Here is a 21955-nt window from a genome sequence, read left to right as displayed (position 1 = left end):
CCAATAATTCAATAATAATAACCCAAAAACAGTCCTGTCACGGTCGCCAAATGTTTTGTCGCGGAACTGAATCCAAGGGAAATTATTTTGTTGAAAATAAACAACGAAGATATCAAAACNGTTCCTCTATTTCTTCTAAACCCAAATTGATCTTCCCCTAATAGTTCTTCCGCCCTTTTTTCCATCCTCCTCTGTACAATTCTAGTTAAGATTTGTGCTAATTGTTTGAAATTTCTCGCACCTATCCGCTCCCCTCTTCTTAGGTAATGTTACTACTACGTTCCTTTTATAATCCTCTGGGACTTTCCCCGTTTCGTAAATGTGACTAACCAACTTAAACATACGATCTCTAACCTCTTGTCCTGCATGTTTTAGAATTTCCCCCTGTATCCCATCTACACCCTGTATTCCATCTGCACCTGGCGCCTTATTATTCTTTAAATTTTTTAATGCTACATCGAACTCTTCTCTCATTATGGGATAACCAAGCTCATCTATTTCCACACTATCTTCCTGCTCTAATATATCTCCTAACTCAGGGCCTGCGTAAAGGTTGTCTAAATATTCTTTCCACCTATCTGCCTTTTCCTCATTTTCTATATATCTGTGGCTGCTGACTTTAGACACGTTTTAATGCAGTTCCATTCTGTCTCTATGTGCCCGTCATTCGTTTCTCTGTCATTTTACCTAGCCTATCACGCGCTTCGTTACATTTTAGCTTTTCTAAGTCGAGACGTCTCCTACCTTCCCTCTTTTTCAGAATTTTGAATTTAAGATTGGTCTTCATAACTACTAAATTATGATCGCTATCTATATCTGCTCCTGGATAACTCCTACAGTCCTTCACTTGATTTTTAAATCTTTGCCTAACAAGTATGTAATCTAACTGATTTCTCCCTAAATCACTTGGCATCTTTCACGTATAGCGCTTCCTAACGTGATGGTTGAATAAAGTATTCGCCACGGTTAAGTTATGTTTATCGCAAAATTCTATCAGCCTATCTCCCCTATCATTTTTTTTGCCTAATCTAAAAGAGCCTGCTATTCCACCCACTTTACTTTCACCTATTACTGCGTTGAAATCTCCTGAAACTATTAGGTTGTCTTCCCCTACTGTGTATTAAATAATTAATTCAAGCTTGAAGTGTTGAAAGCTTTATTAGTATAAGAATTAAGCCAACGTTTCGTCCTAGTATGGTGACCTTCATCAAGGCTGAAAAACATCATACAATAAGACAAAAGTGGAATGAAGAAAGGACAAAACAGTGTAAAAATAAAATAACAATTAATTAATCAATTAAAATCACGTGAACACATACATTTTAACTTAAATACCAAAACCTTAATAAAAAACGGAAGATAACAAAAAGGTCAAGGAACTCAATTAATTTTGGTTTTTAAAATTAAAGACCTAAATTAATTTGTTATATATTGGATTAATTACACATTTTCTTGACCTTTTTTGCTATCTTCTGTTTTTTATTAAGTATTTATTACTGCGTTTTTAATTAGTTATTAATTACGTTGTGATTTTTAATTTCGGGGATGTATAATTTTACATTTTTGTTAATATCTCTATAGAATAGTTGACTCCAACAATTAGGTAGGTCGTTTTTATTCTATTTTGTCCTATGCTTGTTTTTTTCAGCCTTGATATAGCCCACAATACGAGGGCAAAACGTCTGCTTAATTTTTACACCAATAAAGCTTTCATCTCTACAAGCTTTGAATTAATTATTTATTCATAATAACCTAATGTTAACTAATAGATTATATGTACGTAGGATGTTTTGCTAAATACGTAATCTGACAGATGAAGTAATTTCGGTAGTCACTCTTAACCCCGAAATGGTTACTTCCAATTTAAATAAAGAATTACAAACGATACCAACAGTTGACGATCCAGTGAAAAAGACATTAAACATGGTGTAAAGTTCTCATTTTAACATTGCTTCTGGTTTCTAAGCTGTTGTAACGCCTCTAGGAAGGATTATCATTAATTACTCAAGACAGTGTACAGGAAAAAGTTTTATTTACTGATGAGAATACTTATTTTCGTCCACAATACCTTACTCCACTAGATGAAGTACTTTCCGTAGTTATTCTTAACCCAGTAATGGTGACTTATTGTTCAGGATAGTGAACAAGTAGATTCTGTTTATACATTTTGAGAGACTTGTCTTAGTCTGGTTACTCTTTAGGAACCCTTTTCCTCCATTACCTATGGTCCGGCTCCCGAAATCATCGAAACTCGCAAGCTGATCCACCTAGTGTAGTCTGTGCAAGAGTAGCGTCAATGTTCAAGTCCCGTCGGAGCGAAAATGTGCTGCTATCATAATAAAAATCGGTCATACGCTGAATACTTCTATAAAATTGAAGGGATGTTGGATATTTTGATAGATTATTTTGATGGATTTTGTACGCCTAAAAGATTCTTTTAATATTAAAACTGTAATGTTCGTGGGTTTAACAAAATTTACTTCTAAGACTGATAACGACAAAAACTATTTATTTACACTAATTATTAAAGAACCTACAAACACTATTAAATTATTACTAAACTTAGGTTATGAATTATTTTATTTATTTACAGTATTGTTGATATATCACTATTCACTGAGCTATTTATTTCACTGCTATCACTGTTAATTTATTTTTGGTTTTACTTCTGCAACGGTCAATTTATTTCTCCTTTTTCAGCGATCGTCTCTTCCTTTAAATACTCTTTTGTTTCCTTTCTGGAACCCTATAGAAACATCCGAATCGTATTGTTTTTCTTTGAACTGCATAACTGGTTTCCCAGAACGCAGGTACAACACATACATTTGCTAGTCGGAGAATCGATAAGTCGTTCACGCACACAAACACACTCGCTACAATACTAAAGTCCCGTTTATGAACAAAAATCATTAACAACTAATGTACGAGAACCATATGGTTCCTACCTCATCATCATAAGGTCGTTAGTCTTAAGATTGGTTGGACATGCACCTCCACTCCTTCTTATCCTGAGCTGATTTAAGCATTTCCCTAAAACTAGAGCAACCCATATCCTTAACTATTTGCGAACAGTAATCTAATCTAAGTCTACCTCTATACCTCCTAACCTCCGTTTCTGCCGCTAATATGTCTCTGACTAGACTTTTATGCCTGAGCAGGTGTCCAATTAACCTATCTCGCCTATTTCTTATTGACTTCCATAGAGTCCTCTGTTCTCTTACTCTTTCTAATACCTCTTCATTTCTAACCTTCTCTATCCGCATAGCATAGAAGTGACTTCTTTTTATTGAAGGTGATTCGATCCTGCGCTATTCTCTGCTTTTTCTCCTGATTTTTATATTCGGTCTTTCCCTACTTTTCCTTCCCTTGCACACTGTTTTTATTTTACCTTTATTTATTTTCATACAGTTCTGTTTTGTCAATACCGCTTCCATTTTGTTCACAGCTATCTCCAACTCCTCCTTGCTAGATGCCAATACTGCTACATCATTTGTAAATCTAAGCGTACTAATCTTTTGCCCATGTGTATGTATCCCTACAGTTGTTCTGTCTTTAATGATTTTGGTCGCGCCTTCGGTGTATAGATTAAAAAGGAGCTGTGACAATGTGCATCGCTGTCTGATTTTTTTCCTAATATTTCCTTCTCTACTTTGCAGCCCAATCTCTATAACTGCCTGTTCCTTTTTATACAAATTAAGGATCACTCTTCTATATTTGTAACTCATCTCTACATTTTTAAGTACATTTAACATCTTGTCCCATTCAACATTGTCAAATCCTTTTTTTAAGTTTACAAATACTATGTACGCCCTCTTTCCTTTTTCTATCGTTTCCTCTATTGTTACTCGTAGTTATAATGGTCTCCCGCGCTCCTCTATTTCTTCTAAATCCAAATTGATCTTCCCTTAATAGTTCTTCCGCCCTTTTTTTCATCCTACTCTGTACAATTCTAGCTAAGATTTTTGACGTATGGGAAGTTAAGCTAATTTTTCTAAATGTCTCGGACCTATCCGCGCCTCTCTTTTTAGGTATGGTTACTTCCACGTTCCGTTTATAATCCTCTGGAACTTTCCCTCTCTCGTAAATGTGAGTAACTAGCTTAAACATACGATCTCTAATCTGTTGTCCTGTCTGTATTAGAATTTTCCTGTATATCTCATCTATACCTGGCGCCTTATAATTCCTTAAACAACACTTCCCAACGAATTCGCAAGCATTTGGAATGTATCTATAGAACAAACAAAATGTGACTAACATTTCTAAAAGTGTCCACTTCTTCATATCAACTTGACCAACACACTACGGCAGTAACTACACTTTTAGAAGAATTTTAAAAATAAAGTAACTTTCATTTTAAAGGTGATATAACAGAAACTTTCAATGCTTTAAACGTAATCTGATCAGCAGATATGAATCTCGAAGAAACTGCAATGATCACACAGTAACATCAATAACAAGTGGATAAGTGTGTTTCTAAGACTTTCAATCAGAAAATACCTAATGCTGAAGGATCTTAAAACTTTGGAATCATTTTTGGGTTTTCAAAGAAAATTTATTTAAAATTTTGCCAAAATTGTTTCTCCGATGACTAAATTTTTAAGTAAGGATAATAAAATTACTGTAAATGACCCTCTCTATATTGAAAAAAAAGGGAACTTTGTAAGGAAATTGGATGTAATGCTCCAGTCTTGTCTTATCTGGATTTTATAAAAATATTTACGTTAAGAACGGATGCGAGCAATGCCACAATAGGTTCCGTTTAATTCGAAAATTCAAAACCTATCGCATTCTATTCATGAAAACTCAACACAGCAGAAAAAAATATTCCACGATAGAATAAGGGTTGTTAGTGTTCGTTGACTTGTGCAAACATTTTGATCTTACATATTCGGAAAAATATTTGAAACTGACTTGAAATGACTTACGACAGCAAGAGAATTAACTCGAAGTTTGCCAGGTGGAGAAAGATCAAATATCGTAAAGGAAAAGCGAACAAACTCGCAGATGCTTTAAACCTCATAGAAATAAAAATAAACGAAGCTTTGGATGCAGAAGACTGAAATGTTATCAGTTTTACCACAGGTAAATCCAAAAGAAGAACTCGAAGATATAGATGACATAATTACATCTTATAGGGAAGAAACAGAACAAACATCGTATGATACGGGATATTCTGTCGAAATAAGCTGCAGTATTACATTTCCTATCACCGAAAAGACAACTAAAAGCTATAAAAATCAAACCTTAATGTATTTAGCCACTATGTCTATGGATTCCTCACTATATGTTTTTCCTGTCATGCCAAGCAACCGTTAACCAGTTTATATCAGGTGAAGGGGTATTATAGGATTTGGTTGAGAAGGGGTATTCAGAACTATGTCCGACTTCATAGGGCTCACATATATAAGTTTAATGTATTTCTTTATTGTTTGAATGTTCAATAAGGTTTTAAAAGAATACACATCATTACAATTTATTCTCCACCTTCAGAGCCGCGAAATAATTGCCATTAAATTAAGAAAACATAATTTTCGATACCTTCCAGATAACTCTGACTGTCCTTATTCATGGAAAAATTATGTCACGGAAGGTGATTTGCAAGAAACGATTTGTGTGACTATGGATTAATGAAAAGTAGTGTTAACGCTTGAACTAATCGATTTAAAGTTGTAGGTGTCAATTTGAACTTTTATGGCTTGCCTGTTTGAGTTAAAATTAAACATTTGGTGAAGTATCAATTTTGTAGTTATCCTGACAAATTTGGAATAATTTTTTAAAATCTATTATGTATTCCCCAAATATTATTCCTTTTTTAAGTTGTAGCCTACTACAGTTACTATTATTTCTTCTCCTTAATAACACTGTACATACTGCAGTTTATTACACTACATCTAAACAAAAATAGATAAAAAAATACAACGTACAGTTACATTCGTGCTTATTTATTTGTAACACCAAGAAATTCTCCAAGAGAGAAATTTTTAACATTGTCAATAAAATGTGGCAGGTTAAGATGTCAATAAATATCCTTCTTAAATAATCGTTATTCCAAAATGATGAAATTAATAAATACCGACAAAACAGTGTACAAACAATATAATAAACTTAAATTAATTAAACTAACGACATGGGTGCAACAAACACATTCACGTATCGCAACCACGTATACGAGTCCAGATCACTAAAGCTATACTATCTATAACGTATCAAGTGCGAAAGAAGTCTAACCTTCCTTATCTCATAGTGTAGTTATAAATTTATTAATGTCTGCTACTAACGTTACCTTATTTTGTTAAAAATAATTGTGAGTTATGTATTTATTAAAAATGTAATTCTTTTGAGGTACATTACAATGTTTCCATGAACTTGAACGATTCAATGGGTAACAGGTGTGATTCTCAGAAAACATAAAAACGACACCTTTAATACTGATTAGAAATACAAAGTAAATTTTAGCTTAATAATTAATCTCTTGCGCAACGATTGCGATAATAAAAAATGCGATTAAGCTACGATAGAACACCTGCAATCGTAAAGTTATCACCTATTTAACAAAATACTTGAATGATTCAAGTTAATCGACCTCAATCATCTTTCAGACATCATTCACGTAGTTGTTTAGGGTAATATTTCAACAATATTTCGCAAAATGAACGTGTTTCTTGTGCAGTTAGTGTCAATGTTTCTTTTTTTGAATATTGAAATATGCTATGGTGGATGTAGAATGTACGGGCAGTGTAACATCAATTCAAATGGATTAATTCAAAACTGTTATAACGAAGTTATTGCTCCACCCCACCGTCTAAGCGAAAATAATTCTGATAATCGTGATCGTGCATTACTTCTTCTGAAACAGTACTGTCCCGATTTTTTTATTGAAGAAGGTAGGTGTTTAAATTAACTTTTAACTTTTAATTTTGGACTTGATTAGAGGATCATTTGAACGAAAAATTATCGATCGTTGATTATTGCAATCATTTGAGATACTTGAATTACCTCTCTATAGGGATACTCGTCGCTCAACTCACTGCCGTTTCTCCCATTATATCGCGCACTTACGTATGTTACCACTGGATTACATGTGCTCATGTTGAATTGTTTAAGCATTCCCTAGTTTATTTCAATTTAATAAACCCATCACACTGGTTTATTTTTAATCCTAAACAGTATTTTGTTTCACCAAGGTCTTTGAATTAGAAATTGCTTAAAAATTCATTTGATTTTTGTAGCATTTTTCATAATTCTTGATGCGAATAATACATATGTCGTCTACATGTAGGGTGTCTTAAGGTCACGGCCCAATAGAATATATCAGAAACTGCTTCGAATTAAGTCTTAAAATTTTGGTATCTAAGGTTTTCGGGGGTACACTCTTTAAATAAAATAATGCCATTCTTGTAGCAGTTCCGGTTATACAGGAAGTTGCGATCAACTTTCTTACGTTAAACGGAAGACCTTGTACATTTTTGTATTTTCGTTATTTACGTGACTTTTATAAAGCTTCGCCAAGTCTAGCTCTACTAGTGTTCAAGATACTTCATTTTTGTCAGAAAAAAGTGGCTTTTCATTGACTAGCTCAAAGTTGCATATTTCTTATATTATGCAAGTTGAAAAATTGATATTTGGAAGGAATACAGGAGGATCCCCTTCATTCGTTTCAAAAAGTTAAGCATTGTCAATAGGAAGTGGGCAAATTTTAGCAAATGATCGTTTAACAGCCTCAGTCACGATCTTTATGACTGCGACACGAACAGCTTTATCCGCATCTAGATACTCTTTAATAATTCTGCCTAAACGCCAAATTAATGGGGGTGTATTGTCCACCTTTATGAGTACTAAGGTACCGATTTTAACACTTTCCTGTAAGCCCTTGACTCGATACTGTAGTTCATTGATGTATTTTTTATGAAACCAAAAATTTTGCTTCAATTGTTGGATATGCTGATAATTTGATAACGTTTCTTCAGGAAAATGAGTCTAATAACTTTTCCTAACCAAAAAGTAAGGCGGCGCCAACGGTAAAAAATCATTCGGGTCGGATGAAAGAGGCGTAAGTGGACAGGAGTTTAAAAATGATTCAATTTGAATTAGCAAATTATTTAATCCCTCAAATGTGAAATTAGCATTTCCGGCAACTCTCTTTAAATGATGCTTGGCAGACTTAATGCCTGCCTCCCAAAGCCCGCCAAAATGTGGGGATTGCGCTGGTGTAGAACGTCATTGTACTTTTTCTAGTGAATATAAGTCAACAAATTTATCACTATGTTTGTTAATAAAGGTACCTGAAATTTAGTCCATTATCCGAGTAATCATGACTGGGTTTCCCGCGATGAGTAGAAAAACGTCTAAAAGCTGAAATAAATGCTTCGCTAGTCAAATCGGAAACTACCTTTATATGCAAAGTTTTCGTCGCAAAACAAACCAATGTGCTAACATAACACTTGGATAAGCTAGCGCCCTTTATTATCCTTTATTAAAAATTAATCTATACCAACGATATAAGAAACATTAACTGAGATCGGTCTGGTTTGAGGGACGTTCTTTAGCCTTAAGTTTAAATCAAAAGAAATGTAAGCAGCTTGTAATTGTAGCTTTCAATGGATTTCTAGCAGCAATAAGTCAAAATGGAAGACAAAACAATTGGGGTCCGGCATGCATAAGGTGTTTATGTTCACTTTTACAAACTAATTCAGCTAAAGGAACCGTATAACTTGCAATTTATAACATTTAGACAATAACGTGACACTGAATTTTTAATTAATTTATGCTGAGTAACTTTACGAAATTTCGGCCACACATTGCATAAGTCAGTTGGTAACGTTTCATCCCAAGCAAGCTTTTCAAGCCAAAGTATTTGTAATAAAATTTTTGCAACAATTACACATGAGGAAAGCAATCCCAGGGGTTCAAAAAGGTGGGTGAGTGTGTGAAAGGACACTTCGCTTAGTGATTCTTTCTGTATCATTCGATAAATCAATTTCGTAAGACTGTCTGTTAAACATGACCAAACTAAAAATAATGTTTTGACATTTTCATTATACCTGATTTTTGTATCTTCAAGCAAGCAATGTCGATAGTCCATTCGCTCACGCCGGAAAACCGATCAATGAACATGTAGTTCCGGGTGGCCATGCAAAAACCTACCCTCAAACGCTACTAAACGATAGAGATAGCGAAAAATAATTTTATAACTGAACAAAGGCAGAATTTTTTAAAAATAAAATAAAACAAAACTGAAATTCCATTTTGCCTGCAATAACTAGCACGGAATTAAGGAGAAACAAACGCGAACGGTTAATTTAGAAATTCGAAAATGGATGTTTAAAGTATATATATGTTTGGAGTACGGCGCTATATGGGTGCGATGCATGAACAATCGGTGCGGCGGAAAAGAAAAGATAAGAAGCGTTCGTAATGTGGTGTTATAGGAAAATGACGAGGACACGGTGGATCTGGAAGGTTAGGAATGAAGAGGTATTAGAAAGAATAGGAGAACAGAGGACTCTATGGAAGTTAATAAGAAATAGGCGAGATAGGTTAGTAGGACACCTTCTCAGACATGAAGGTCTAGTCAGAGACGTATTAGCGGCGGAAAATGAAGGTAGGAGGAGTAGAGGTAGACCTAGATTAAATTACTGTTCACAAATAGTTAAGGATATGNAACTAAACCATCTTTATCCGTAAATAATATAAAATATTTATTGGTTCTATTCCAAAATCTGTTAAACTTTCTTGGCACATTTTTAATACACTTTTCTCTGTGACCATAATTTCCGTACAGCCTAGACTGACTTCATGTAATTTATCTGAAGTTTACAATTGTTTATAAATCGTATTATACACGCAACTATACGTAAAACTTTAGAATAATTCGAAAACTTTTCCAAAATTTTTAGTAATTTAAGCTCAGCTAGTATTGCAACTAAACAACTACTGTTGCCATACTCCGCACTTATTTTCAATTCGGAGTGTACTTCCTCTCCATTGTACAGTAGATCGATATTACTATTCGGCCAATCTTCAGAATCTCTGTACAACTATTCCGGCCCGTCCACCAATGCGATGATAATAAACGCTCTACAGTACACCCTTTCGAAGGAAGGCCGGCAGGATTCGAATTACCCGGAACGTGCCGCCAAGATTTAGGATCTGAGATTTCGCGGATTTCTTTTACACGATTATGTACAAATGTACTCCAATGGTGTTCACGATGAATCCACGCTATTACCGTCGATGAATCTGACCAAAAATGAAGATTTACAAATTTTATATTCAACATTCTTGTAGTAGCGTCAGCCAATCTCGCTCCAATGTTTGCCGCCAATAATTCTAAACTTAGTATACTATTGCGTACATTTTCTTTACTTTTCATAGGAAAAACTCGCGATTTAGCTTGTACGAATCTAACTTCACTATCTTTTATGCGACTAAAAATAACGGCCGCGTATGCCGATTTACTTGCATCGCAAAATGTATGCAAACTAATTTCACCGTGCGAACCTGTTCCTCTGATGAGACAACTCGGTATCTATACTTTATTTAATTCTGTAATTGTCTCGTACCATTTTATAAAATGTGTTTTAATTTCAGTACCGACGTTGTCATCCCACGTGAGATTTCTTGCCCTCACTTCTTGCAATAATATTCGCGGACCAAGTGTTACGGGGCAAACAAATCCCAACGGATTAAAAATATGATGTACGCAAGACAAAATAACTCTTTTAATTATATTCTCCAAATGTAAATTTTCTAAATTCTCAACATTTAAGGATAATACATCTCGTCTTTTATGCTACATAATGCTTAAAACCGGAGTGATACTCTCCGTCGAAACATCACCGTTATATTCCCAACCGCGACGATTAAAACCTGCAAGCTCCATCGATTTCCTCGCCTGATACATAAATTCATTTAATTGAGTAGTCGAGTTTACACTGGTTACACAATTATCAACATAGAAATCATTTAACAATTTTTCAATATTACTACGAGTAAAAATCGATTTACAGTCATTCTGTAATGACTCAAGAATACCCTTCAAATGTAATTCAATTACTGCGCCTTACATAAATGTGCTGGAACATATATCAAATACAACCCTACAATGACGTAGTACAATTAAATTATTCTGATCATCATACCAAAAAAATTCGATCTTTCGAATCAACACTTATCTGTAAGAAAGCTCTTTTAATATCTACTATTACACCTATATTACCTTCCCGGAATCTCAATAAAATAAAAGGCAGTTGCTCGATGCGATTGGAGGCTGTTTGGCAGAGGCGTCAAAAATGGGTCGACTTACAGTTGTACTACTACCTTAAAAACACGACGGTGTGGTAGATAGTGTCCCCAAATGTCCCCCTCCTTGTCCGATACACGTTCGATAATTCCTTCGTTTAACCATTCATATCTTCCTTCAATCCTAAGCTTCTTCGTAGTAGTCTGTAGACGTTTAATAGCAACACTCTTATTATCGGAGAGCGGGGGGTGGTTTTCCGACCATGGTAACTGTACTTCATATCGATTTTCACTGTTGATAGAAACGGTTTCCAAGAATTCTCTGTACATCACTTCTTCTTGTTGCTTAAAAGTCCTATGTATCATAGGATCTTTTATACCTAATACATTTAGAGACCATAAATCTTTCAGATCGCAATTTTTAACGAACAACGCGGCGACAGTAGTTTTCCTGCACAGTTTCTTTTCTGCGCCCACAATTGTCCAACCTAATAACGTTTCGACAGCTACTAAACCACTCTTCAGTTCTTTACGACAACCGGTCAATATTTTTCCTGCAACATCGGCACCGATAAGAATCGATATTGGATCGTCACAGCCCCACAACGTCCGTTAATTTAATATTAAACTCGTTTAATTCGTCAAGCCACTTTTCGTTCTCAATAAGTTCTATACGACCACAGATGATCTCTTGGTCCAGCGCGACGAAATTACATACAAAATCGTTCTCTAAACTTTGCATTCGTACGCGATATTCTTTGTGTGCGCCAACTTCCGGCTGCCCGCCACCGAAAAGCATATGACTTAGTTTTTGTTCACCCACCGATTGGTAACCCAATTTTTCGATTATTTCTTTCGTCACGTAAGATCTTTATGATCCATTATCAATCAACCTGCGCGCAATCAGTTCTCTGTTATCGCTGTAAATTTTTATTTTTAATGTTTGCAGGGACACCCTTTTGTTAGTAGAAATACTTGCGACGCAATTCAATTCTTTCCTTTACCCTTGATCTGAACACCGCTCGTTTTCAAATAAAAACAAGTTAAACATGCAAAAAAAGATACCTAAATTCTTACAAATTCAACAAGGGGGTATATTTTTTATTTTCATCTGTAACCAAATTTTAATTGTTTAGAATGTATCAGTTTAGTTATTAACGTTGTTGGCATCGATATTATTTTACATATATGTGTAAATTATCAGGAACGTGGACAATAATTATTGCTAAATTTTATTTGACCTTCATTCATAAGTCATAATGATTTTGTGTTTACTACTGAAATACTCAACAGTGTTATTTTCTGTCTGATCTTTAATATTATTAAAATTATATTAATTTTTCTGAATTAGGATGAGTGAGGCTTAAGCATATAGTATGATGATATTTTATATTGTCACGCATAATAAATCAGTGCGCCTGATGAAGGTCAAATAAAATGACCGAAACGTTGCGGAATTTTGTCCACGTTCCCGATAATTTAGTTATATATTAGTTTATCTACATTTATGTATGTATTTAATATACGCTATATGATCAATGTAACTTTTAAACATATACCTATTAATATTTAGAGTTGGTGGAGAATTTAATTAGAATTGAACATGATAATGATGCCTTGGAATCAGATGTCATGAACGTAAGTTGGATTACCTACATTAATACAAATAATTTCGAAATCATTTAACCTTTCTCAATCGTAAACCGTACCAATTGCGAAATCGTTTGTTAAAAATCAACCGTAATTGTTATTCCATTACGTCCTTATAATAAATCGAAATATCAAGTACACTTTTAACGTTCGAAATGACTTACAGGGGAAGTCCTTTAACGGCGGGGGTGGACAGCATCTACATACATCTAATACGTTATACAAAAAGTACTACAATTTTTATATCGGGTAAAAATGAACGAAACTAACCCACATCATTTAAAAGAATAGTTTGAGTTATAAAATATTAAAATACCATGATAACCTACAATGGTTCCGTTTCTTTCCCTTCATCATCATCATAAGGTCTTCAGTCCTAATGAATGGTTGGACACGTACCTCCACCCTTTCCTATCCTGAGCTAAACTTTGCATTTTCCTAAAACTAGAACAGCCCACATCCTTAACTATTTGCGAAGAGTAATCTAATCTGGGTCTACCTCTACCCCTCCTAACTCCTGTTTCTGCCTCTAATATGTCTCCGACTAGACCTTCATGCCTGAGAAGGTATCCTACCAACCTATCTCGCCTATTTTTTATTAACTTACATAGAGTCCTCTGCTCTCCTATTCTTTCTAATTCCTCTTCATTTCTAACCTTTTCTACCCACGATATCCTCATCATCATCATCCGCCTATAACACCACATTTCGAACGCTTCTAACCTTTTCTTTTCCGCCGCTCCCACTGTCCATTTTTCGCCCTCGTACAACGCCGTGCTCCAAACATATACCTTTAACAACCTTTTTCGAATTTCTAAATTAATTAGAAGTGACTTCTTTTTATTAAAGGCGACACGACCCTGCGCTATCCTCTGCTTTATATCCGTACTACTCCTTCCATCCTCCCTTATCTGACTTCCTAGGTATCCAAAATCAGCCACTTCTTCTAATTTTTCGTTTCCTACCTTTATATTCGCTCTTTCCCTACTTTTTCTTCCCTTGCACATCAGTATTTTAGTTTTACTTTTATTTGTTTTCATATAGTACTGATCTGTCAGTACCGCTTCCATTTTATTTAAAGCTATCTCTAGGTCCTCCTTGCCAGATGCTAATACTGCTATATCATCTGCAAATCTAAGCATACTAATCTTATGCCTGTTGATCCTTATACAAACTAAGTATCACTCTTCTATCTTTGTAATTCATACCTACATTTTTAAGTATNGTGTTATAGGAAAATGACGAGGACACGGTGGATCTGGAAGGTTAGGAATGAAGAGGTATTAGAAAGAATAGGAGAACAGAGGACTCTATGGAAGTTAATAAGAAATAGGCGAGATAGGTTAGTAGGACACCTTCTCAGACATGAAGGTCTAGTCAGAGACGTATTAGCGGCGGAAAATGAAGGTAGGAGGAGTAGAGGTAGACCTAGATTAAATTACTGTTCACAAATAGTTAAGGATATGGGTTGTTCTAGTTTTACGGAAATGCGAAGGTTAGCTCAGGATAGGAACGAGTGAAGGTGCGTGTCCAACCAGTCTTAGGACTGACGACCTTATGATGATAATGACAGTCGAATGAAAATATTATTTCTCATTAAATTAGTTAAATTTCAATAAAACATTGTTGCATACCAATTATGTACCACAATAAAGATAAAATTGTATTACATTATAATTCTTTTTTTTTTTTCGAAATTGGTTTAGAAAAATTAAATAATAAAAAACATGGAGACGCGTGCAAAATATGTCTAAAAGATACATCTTTCCAGTAAGCTGGGTTCCGCAATAAAAATCAGTCGTTATTAACGCATATGAAAATATTTACTTACATATTTACTTTTCATTATTTCCATATGTCCATTTGTGATTTGGAAGGTAGTTTTAATTTTGTGTGACATGTTAGCGAATAGTGTAGGAAAATGAAAATTTACTTGCATTTGAAAGACGAATAAGAGCTTAACTAATTATATAATAATATATATATGCCTGTTATTTATATAAAATTACATTTTAAACTAACTGTTATTGTTAAACATATGCACATACTTAAGCATTAATATTTGTTTATGTATATTGTTTCCCTAATTAAGTTGCTACAAATTGTCGCTCTAGTACATCTAGTTCTTTACTAATCATTTACCACTTATATTTGTTGTACCACATACCCTTTTTCTGCTTTCAACCGAACTTCGCAAATGTCTGTTCCTTCTACAGTTATTCACCTTATCATAACTGTCACTTGGTCTAAATTTGCACGATAAATGCAATGTTCCGCCTATTTTATCTAGCGTCTTGTAGAGATCATAAATTTCGATTGCTGCTTCAGTTACGGAATAACGACAATGGACGCTGACCAAAAGTAGGTATATTTCGATTCGTTCACATTTCGGTTCAACGCGTAAATTTCTGTTCGATTTCATAAAGTTACATAATCTCACTGATTATCGTATAAAACCTTTAATATAGAATAGTTTTGTAATTGCATCTTTTGGTTGCTTTTAATGCTGAGTAGTCATAAATACAACAATCATAAAATATAGTTATTAACTATGCAGAATAGTACAGTGCAATAGTGTTGAACGTTCTTATACGATAACTTTATTATAGTTCCTATTGCACCAATAAAGCATTGTTATGTGGTAGCAACAAGATACATTAGTTTTATAACTCGGTGCCGATTAGATCACTCATTAAGGTTGTAAGAATATTATATAGAAATTAATATCCAGTTTAACTCTTCCATAAGATAAATTGTGCTGGTTGGGCTTGGACCTCAAAATTTTAAAACTAGTTTCTGAAATATTGTAATTTGCCGTCACCGTAAGACACCTTGTACATTAACACAAAAAGCAAATAATCTTCATTGCTACTGAAAAATAGTTTTTGCTTTGTTCCTTTATTAATAGGTCTTCCATTCGCATTCTCCATATATCATAAACATTTTTCTTTGACAATAACTAGATGCGCGAAGAACTAGATGCCGAACCGGTAGTCATATTGACTAACTGTTCGCGATATTTCACAAATTCAGTTCTAGAGTAGAGCATCCATTAAAGGTAGTAAGTGCAACAGCGGAACCTTTATGAATATAAAAGAATTTATAACAACTGAACAAAATGTGAAAAGCTAAAATAATAGAAAAAGTAGAAGTGTAACTAAACACAATATGCCCTAGACATCTACACGCGTTGAACTCCCGGGACTGACTCTGGGAGACATACGGTATAAAGAGAAGACAGAAATACATACGTACCACCCTTCTAGAATTGTCATAGGGACCTACTTTATTAATTTGTCTTTATTTACAGATGATCCACCTCTGTGCTGTGATAGCAACCAGGCAATTACGATGGCAGAAAGTATCACTTTAAGTGAAGTTTTTGGTCGTTGCCCCACATGTCTTAAAAATCTTATTGGATCAATTTGTGCCTTTTCCTGTTCCCCTGATCAGGCAAACTTTATGGATGTAGTTAAAAGCGAAGAGGGTGGTAATATTAATAATACTTCAAGTAAGTTTGAAACGTTCAAGTTAGTATAAAGCGTTAGTATAGACTAAACGAATGACGAAAGTGTATTAATCTCGATTTTCTGCTGCTTTCCACCTTCATAATATTTTTTTTTTTTTCAATTCAAAGTTCCCATTTTTTTGTACCATTTCTCGTTATTCCACATCTCTCATAAATACGTATGTTCGACCGTCTCTGGTACCAGTTTACATAGTCTGCATATCTTCTTCTCTGCTTCTTCTCGGTACCTTGCTGTTCTGTTCTTAATTCCCAGTCTGACTTATACTTATACTGCTACATAGGTAAAAAAAAGACCATTAAATACTAGGCTACGAGAACACAAAAATGATCATAAGTAGCATAATATTATATACTATGCATATAAAACTGCCTTATTAAAACACAGTGTAGAAATTGACCATATTTCCAGCTTTGACAATGTGACAATCTTATTTACAGAAAATAACCACTTTAAACGGTTGTTTTTGGAAGCGTCGTTCATTCTCGTGTAAGGGACCAAAGCAATGAATTCCCGTTCTGATCTCGAAAATAATTTAATAGTTAACAATAATTATATCTACAATAAATTTAAATTAAAAAAGAAATGAATCTCGAAGAAACTGCAATGATCACACAGTNTAGTAAAATAAAAAAAATACAATTTCATTTTATATCTACACTGATTCCAGTCTGAAGCCAGACTGATCTTTCTAATCCTAAAAATTAACAATCATAATAAAACATAGAATGATAACATAGCAATAAGCGAAAGCGAAGCGTGAGAAACTACCAAGCAACGCGCATTTATTTTAAGTTAACGTGGGAAAAGTATAATATAACACCTTCGATTTAAAAACAAAATTTAATTTTCGGATAACAGTGGAGTCGTGTATGTTCTTCTAGACGAAACTGTTGGCTCTAGGAGGACTGAGATAGAAGATATGCAACTGCTAATAAACTTAGTGGTTCCAGATGAAATTTGACAGGCGTCCACTGTCCAAATCACCAATGTTGCCGTTATAATAGTTTATTATCCTTAAAATGTGTTTTCCGGATGGTATGTTCTACGGGGATGGAAAAATTTAAAGCAACCGGGGCAGCAACAATTGAAAAGGCAGAATATGACAATTAATGCAGCAACTGCATTCGGGACTGCTTGTAACTGATCCCATAAAACTATTGACCATATTGTTATTACTAGTCAGCCGACAGATATAATAACGTTTCCAAACTACTCACAAATAAATACGAGAAAGAAATGGAAAAACCAAATATCCAAACCATGTAAAACGTCGACTACAAAACTGTGCCATAGGAGCTACAAAATAAGCAGATTCTGTTCTCGAATTCTGGAAATGTTTGATTGATTACGAAATGTTGGAGAAAATCAATATACTGAAACTGCTCGATCACAATACGCACGTGAAGGAAATGCAAAATTCACAGACATTATTGGACTTGGAACTGTTATTGATCTGCTTTTTCTTGATCTGCCTTTTTTTCAGATGTATTCTAGAATAATAGACAAAGTTTAGAAGAATTCTGGGGTAACAATGACCATGGAGTTGAAATATTTCGTCTAATAGAGACTGTCAAGCGGTTTAAGTTTTTAATTCGTTGCATCTGTGACGAAAGTAGCAATTCGTAAATTTATAATACCAGACGTAACATAACCGCTGATAGTTGGTTCACAGGCACAGAACTTGTAGGCTCCTTCCAAACAAAAATAACTATTTTAAGTTGGCATAGTTAGAAGTTAAGTAAATGGTAACTTCTAATAAATTTCGTTGCAACTAATAAGGGACTTGAAATAAGTAGCCTATTTGAATTCTAAAAATACGCTACAATTATGTCTTGTTTTAAAGAAATATAAAAATGTTATCCTCATGTCCAGCATACATTTTGACAATCTTATTGATAAAATCTCAGAAGACCTAAAGAAACCTGATATTACCTTTTATAATACGATTAAATTGATCGAGAGAAAGTGTAAATTACTTTAGAGAAGTCCAACGCCACCTTCTCAATGTCATAACAGAGATAACGGACCGACTCGCCTTCTATAAAATGAAGTTACTTTTATGTTTATGAACCGTTAATTTAGAAATTCCGAAAAACCTATAAAAGGCTTTGTTTGGAGCTTGAACTTGTACGAAACATGCACGATAGGCGCGGCAGAAATGAAAAGTATACATATGAAACACTTTTGACATTTAATAGTGGTTAATACTAATTCATTTTCAAAATATTAGAAATGAAAAGGTTAGAAGCATTCGAAATGTGCTGTTAAAGACGAATGATGAGACTGTGAATAGAAAAGGTATGAAATGAAGGGAGAAAGTATTGGAAAGACTAGGAGAAAAGAGGTTACTGTGGAACTCAGTAATAAATAGACGGGATGGGTTGGTTAAGTGCCAACACACATATTAAAAGAAGAAACAGGAGTTAAGAGGAATAGAGGTAGACCTAGATTGGATTACTGTCAGCAAATAATTAAGGATGTGGGTTGTTCCAGTGTGAGAGGAATAAGAAGATCAGTTAAGGATAGGAAAAAAGTGGATGCGTGTGTCCAACCAGTCTTAGGACTGAACACCTTATAATGATGATGATTAACCAAAATCTGGCTAACATAATAATATATCAAAAACAGACTTTTTATAACTAAAGGTAAATTACCCATCATACATAGTTTATAAAATAGTAAGAAATTGGAACTTTTAGTATGATTGGAAATTGAAAAATATTTACATTATAACGAAAATACCACAAACGATCAAATTTACAATTTTTTCTAGTCCTTTAGCCTTCATTTCCACCCAGTAGATAATTAACGACCTCTGTTGCTACATATAAATGTACCTGCTTATACCGTATAAAACGCTTGTACCTGTATACCAATATCATAAGTACAGCCGAATTAGAAATGCTTAAATTCAACAATCAGCAAAGCTCAACGCTCGTGGAATAGCATATAGATTTCTTAACAGCACTGTCAAATGCAACTGGCCTAAATAACATATGTGGCGTTCAGGGAGCTCACACAATATAAGGCATAAGTCAGTTTATTGTTTTACGTGGCGATGCCTGTTGTGCAAGGACTTATTCACCACGTTTTCCATGGATGAGGTATTTAGGTATGCTCAATTAGCGCGTGAAGACTCAAATCAACACTCCCTATTTCGTCCACTCGGCTTGTACGGAGCAGTTTTGAGACACAGGTAAGCCGCCGATGCATTCCCCTTAGTCCAACATACAGACTGAAGTTACCACCACGGGCGCTTCCATTAGATGCTCTGACTCCCATAGTACCACTTAACATCACCAGTGAAACGTTTAGAACACCCACATAACTTCTCCTACTTAAGATTACTTGCAATTCTTGGCCTGGTGGATCAGATTCGCCGGGTTTGGTTATCAACTCCAGTACGCATCCCAAACCTTCAACGTTGCCGCGTGCAGATACCGGTCGCTTTTTTGTGATATTTAAACCTCCTTGAACTCAGACAAATGACTTAATGCCTCGGAAAAACCTCTCCCGCTCCCGGTTTGTCCTCCAAGTAGGCACTCTTCCGCCGCTGAATCTGAAATTCCCCAAATTCATATGCCAAAAAGTACTCATCATCATAACGTTGTCATCTTCAGAACCGTTGGGCATGCGAAATCACTTTTTCCTATCCTGAGGTATTTTTCGCATTTACCTAAATTTAGAACTTCCCACATGCCTAAGTATTACGTATGGTAATCTAATATATGTCTACTTCTGTTTGTTTCTAATGTGTCTCTAATTAGCCCTTTACGTCTCAGAAAGTATCCGACCAACTTATCTCGTTTATTTCTTATTGACTTCCATAGTGCTCTATGTCCTCCTATTTCCCCTACTCCCTCCTCATTCCTCACCTTCTCTAGTCACGCTATTTTCATTATCCACCTTTAACGCCACGTTTCCAATCTTTCCTCTTCTGCTGCGACCACTGTCCACGATTCGCTTTCGCATAGAGCCTTGCTTTAAACATACGGCTTTAACAATCTTTCTCGAACTTTAAAATTAACTGTTTGCGATCATAGATGTATTGAAGTACAAGTAACAATAATTAAACCTCGGAACTGAAATAAAGTCCAAACCAGAACACACACTAACATGTAAAATAGGTAGGTACTAATGGCTGACCGGTGAAAACTGGAAAAGAAAATTAAATAATAAGGATAGACAATGTTTTAAATAATAAATGTACAATTTACTTCTGAGTATGCTAGTAAGCGTTTTGTTTCGTAGCATAATAAACTGTACATTGGTATATTTTACATTCTAGGATACATAACCGAAATAAACATAAATATTAGTGAGCACTATATGAATAAAACGTACGACTCTTGTGTTGGAGTAGCAATGCCAAGTTCTGGAGGGGTTGTTATGGATAGTGCGTGTGGTGAATGGAGTTCAACTTACTGCACTCCTCAAAGGTAAAAACTTTCAGAAATCACAAAATTCCCTTTTTTGTTTGTACTAAACTAGTATAAACTGTTAGCAAATAATGCCTAAAAAGGTTCTGAGCATGGTATTTATTTTTACTGTTACAGGTGGTTCGTTTATATGGGAGTTGAAAATCCATACACTCCATTTAGAATCAACTATATGCCTTCAAGAAACAATGATTCTTCGGTACTAAATCCAAAGGCAGTTAACTGCAATGAACAGTTCGATGTAGGTACACATTATTCAAAAAACAAGCTTTTAATTATTTCTAAACTCGATTTGGTCCATAAATATATATCATTACAATTACTCACACTGTAAGTTTCTTTAAAAAATTTCAGTTATATGTATTTCTATAGATGTGTAAACATTATGCAAAATAAAATGTTTCTTTGTTCACTTTCATGTCGCAAAGAAGTGCCTATATACATAAACTAACCATAAGTATTGTCGCATAATGAAACACCTGTTCCATTACTACTGGTTTATTTAACATCAGATAATCAAGACCCTTGTAGTCAGATGTGAGTCACCTTAGCCAAGCAAGAAAAAATTATTGAACTTAGTGGTATTTCTTTATCTTGGACCACGGCACTTTGAAGAAAATGTGGGAAAGTTTAGATCAAACCAAAAACAAACTTCAAGTAGCACTTTCCACGCACAGAGCTTCAGAAGACGATGGTGATGGACATTTCGGCGTTACAAAGAGTCTAGGAAAGATACGCGAACGATTCAATTAGCTACGATGTAGAAACTCCGTGGAAGATATGCGCCGCCAGTAAGGTACCGAGGATGAGAAATGCAGCAGTACAACGTAGGACAGCACTTCAGAGAATCACAGAAGACATAGCAGGACCAGTCCCAATGACAAACTTCGATAACCGATACATCTTGGTCGTCATGAATCACTTTAGCAAGTGACCCGAAGCATACAAGATACTGGGTCAGAAGCCATACATTGATGCCAAAGTGTTTGTCGATAGTTGAAGTAGCCGATAGATAGTACCGATGAAATTACGGCTCAACCAAGTCAGGAGCATCGAATCGGACCTGTTTAGGGTTACTAAACTAATGGTAATTAC

General features: G+C 34.8%; 1 protein-coding gene across 1 annotated transcript in view; it reads left to right on the top strand.

Moving 5' to 3' along the window:
* Positions 1 to 6493: 6493 nt before the first annotated feature.
* Positions 6494 to 21955, top strand: part of LOC108742462 (NPC intracellular cholesterol transporter 1 homolog 1b-like) — a 50595-nt gene continuing 35133 nt past the window's right edge. The window contains exons 1-4 of the mRNA XM_025975785.1: positions 6494 to 6884; positions 16202 to 16402; positions 20710 to 20860; positions 20978 to 21101. Of these exons, the coding sequence (XP_025831570.1) occupies positions 6650 to 6884; positions 16202 to 16402; positions 20710 to 20860; positions 20978 to 21101 (711 nt within the window). The 5' untranslated portion in view covers positions 6494 to 6649. The remainder of the gene's footprint in view (positions 6885 to 16201; positions 16403 to 20709; positions 20861 to 20977; positions 21102 to 21955) is intronic.

Source organism: Agrilus planipennis, unplaced genomic scaffold, assembly GCF_000699045.2.
Source record: "Agrilus planipennis isolate EAB-ADULT unplaced genomic scaffold, Apla_2.0 scaffold312, whole genome shotgun sequence".
Lineage (NCBI taxonomy): Eukaryota > Metazoa > Arthropoda > Insecta > Coleoptera > Buprestidae > Agrilus > Agrilus planipennis.
The sequence above is the reverse complement of the archived record's forward strand: the minus strand, read 5'-3'. Positions and strand labels throughout refer to the sequence as shown.